Source organism: Raphanus sativus, chromosome 4, assembly GCF_000801105.2.
Source record: "Raphanus sativus cultivar WK10039 chromosome 4, ASM80110v3, whole genome shotgun sequence".
NCBI lineage: Eukaryota > Viridiplantae > Streptophyta > Magnoliopsida > Brassicales > Brassicaceae > Raphanus > Raphanus sativus.
The window spans coordinates 52,053,472-52,056,974 of record NC_079514.1 but is presented as its reverse complement, the minus strand read 5'-3'; the positions used below and the strand labels follow the sequence as shown (position 1 = coordinate 52,056,974).

The window sequence follows — 3,503 nt, the reverse complement described above, 5'->3', positions numbered from 1 at the left end:
CCTGTGTCTGTACCGTTTAAGGCCCTGGACACGCCTCCCCTCCCCGCGAGTCGAACTCGGGTTGCCCCTCAGTGACCGAAGCCTGGGGTGTACCACTAGACTACGAGGTCCGGGTTAATTAATGGTTAATTGTACTGCAAAAAAACAGTAACTTGTCTTCCACACTGAGACTGTAATTTTTTAAAAACAATGTACGGATGATTTATCTATTTGTGACCAACCAAATTTGTCCAGGGTCAGTGGATATATTCTCAGATGATTAATCGGTTGGATTTCCGTCCATCAGATATCAAGTTATAGAAAAATGTACCAAAGAGAAGGAATTGTGCACGAGAGATCATTTACAGGATAATATTACTAATAAGTCGCTTCCCTATCGTTGAAACTAGAGTTTACGAAATTGGTCCACCTCAACTTTAACAAGAACTTTTAGTACACCTAGTACTAGTTGATTATGAAACAATATCTATATATATGTATAGTAGATTATTATTACCAAGCACATAACACTTATTCTCTACTACATGCAAACCATCAAAAGTTGCACATAAATCACAACATGGCTTCTTTTACATCATCCTTGCTACCAAATCATAAGTTCCGAATAAAACTATTGTTCTTCCTGATCTTAAACCTCTTCCATCTTCATACTTTAGTGTTTGCCAATTCATCTAACTCAAAGTTCTCAAAATTCTCAAGACACCCAAACTCAGAGTCATCATCATCAACCAAACACTCAAACGATGGGTTTCTCAACTCAGTCCAAAGCAGCTTGGACCAGGCTCTCTTAGCCCGTTCTCTCGCCTTCAGACTCACGCTCTCGCAGCGTACTTCTCAAACCCTCATGCTCGATCCTGTCGACGACTGTCTTGAGCTGCTAGACGACACACTCGACATGCTGTCTCGCATCGTTGTCAACCCTAAAGATCATGCAAATGATGATGTCCATACGTGGCTAAGCGCTGCGTTGACTAATCAAGAGACTTGTAAGCAAAGCCTCAGTGAGAAAACGAGCTTCCATAAAGAAGGGTTCACGATTGATCCGGTTGTAAGTAACCTCACCAGTTTACTAACCAATTCGCTAGACATGTTCGTTTCCTCTAAACCGAAACGTCGTGAAAATGGTGGCCGGAAACTATTGTCCGGTCAGGATTATCCAACGTGGGTTTCTTTGTCGGACCGGAGGCTTTTGGAAGCTTCGGTGGAAGAGCTGAGACCTCACGCGGTGGTGGCTGCCGACGGAAGCGGGACACACATTAGCGTAGGGGAAGCGTTGGCGTCTTTGGAGAAGGGGAGTGGTGGCAGAAGCGTCATCCACTTAACAGCTGGAACCTATAAAGAGAATCTGAATATTCCGACCAAGCAGAAGAACGTCATGTTGGTTGGTGACGGTAAAGGCAAAACAGTTATTGTCGGTAGCAGAAGTAACAAAGGCGGGTACGATACTTACCAATCCGCTACTGTCGGTGGGTTTTCCTTACCATTATATCATTAAAACCAGAATATTAATTAATTTTGACACTGATAAAAGAAAATTATTTTGGACAAATCTCATTAAATATTATTTTTCTCAAAGCAAAAATAACATTTTTTATCACAAAGTAGCATACATAAAATAACAAAATATCATTTATCAAAAAAAAAGATAATTATTTAAACTCTAAATTGAAACAAAATTCAAATAAAATAGGTATATTTTATATAAAATTTAATATTCATGTTTTAACTATTTTGTTTCATGGTTATCTTGAATTTTTTTAACTTTCTTATCTCCTATTAAATGTTTGTTATTATGCATTTTATAGACAGAAATTGTTTAGACCCACATCTAAACTAATTTTTGAATGTCCAACGAATTTTATAAAAGAAAAAGAAAATTGTTTCATTATTTTAGAGCACTGATCTTTTTATATCATTTTCTAGTTTTAATACTTATTTATTTTAGTTAATCTTACACAGTTTAATAAATTTAATTTCTGTAAGTCTCACCTACTTTTTGAGTATAAAATATGTTGTTCTATTATTCTAAGTATTTGTTAATCAACTTTATATATTTAAATTAATAATTATATTATTTATTTATGTTTATGACTGTTGACTGTTGTAATTTAGGTTATACTGTAATTACTAAAATCAATTTTTACTATTATTTTGTTAATTTATGAAAGCCGCTATGGGAGACGGATTCATAGCTCGGGATATAACCTTCGTGAACAGTGCGGGACCAAACGCAGAGCAAGCGGTAGCATTACGGGTCGGGTCAGACAGATCGGTTGTCTACCGATGCTCCATCGATGCTTACCAAGACACACTCTACACTCTGTCCAAACGACAGTTCTATCGTGAAACCGACATTACCGGCACCGTCGACTTCATCTTCGGAAACTCCGCCGTCGTTTTCCAAAGCTGCAACATCGCTTCACGAAAAGGCTCGTCGGATCAGAACTACGTCACGGCACAAGGAAGATCCGACCCGAACCAGAATACCGGTATTGCGATTCATAATTGCAGAATAACCGGTTCGACCGGGACTTACTTGGGTCGACCGTGGAAGGAGTATTCGAGAACCGTTGTGATGCAATCGTTTTTGGACGGTTCGATTCATCCTTCGGGTTGGTCTCCTTGGTCAGGTAGTTTCGCTTTGAAGAGTCTGTACTACGGAGAGTTTGGTAATTCGGGTCCTGGATCATCGGTTTCGGGTCGGGTTAGTTGGCCTGGATATCATTCGGCGTTGACGTTGACTGAGGCTCAAGGATTTACTGTCTCAGGGTTCATTGGTGGGAATTCATGGTTGCCACCAACCGGTGTTGTTTTCGACTCTGGTCTTTTATGATGTTATCTAAACTTTATTCTCAGCAGGTAATGCTTCAAATTGATTATAATTAATCAGTGATATAGTTGAACAAAAGATTTGTAATCTACAACGCTTTTGTGTATTCAAAGTGTTTTGGTGTTTGGTTTTATACTCTTTTTTTTCATCTTATATAGTTTGGTTTTATACTCTTACATTTGTATTTATCCTGTCGTAAATAAAGTGTTAAAGTTGGTATTGTATATAGTCATTAATCAGTGATATAGTCACTTTTCTTATATAAACAATATGTTATAATTTGAACAAAAAAACAATATGTTATGATATTCTGTTCATTAATTTATTTGCTTAATACAAATAAATAAATAATTTATTTATGCAAATTTTAGGAAGTTTATATGATCTGCATATACACTAACTATTTGAAAAACGTTTTATAATCAATATTTTGATGTTGAGCATATTCATTTATTAATATATTATTGGTTCACCAAATATATTAATTTTATATAAATTAGTTAGAAATATAGTATATAACACATTTTCACATATTTTTGATTTTTTCAAATGAATGTAACAACCACTTAATAGATAAGAAAGTCTTCAAAACAACTATGTATCTTTGTGAATAGATACTAATTATTTAGGAAAAAAAGATAGTATCAATATTGTCAATATATGTTTATCATAT

At 35.9% G+C, this 3,503-nt stretch overlaps 1 protein-coding gene across 1 annotated transcript; it reads left to right on the top strand.

The window, feature by feature from the left end:
* Positions 1-506: 506 nt before the first annotated feature.
* Positions 507-3,054, top strand: LOC108836215 (probable pectinesterase/pectinesterase inhibitor 35). The gene is made up of 2 exons (XM_018609407.2): positions 507-1,466; positions 2,169-3,054. The coding sequence occupies exons 1-2, from the start codon at positions 560-562 to the stop codon at positions 2,831-2,833; spliced, it is 1,572 nt and encodes a 523-aa protein (XP_018464909.1). The 5' UTR covers positions 507-559; the 3' UTR covers positions 2,834-3,054.
* The last annotated feature ends 449 nt before the right edge of the window (positions 3,055-3,503 follow it).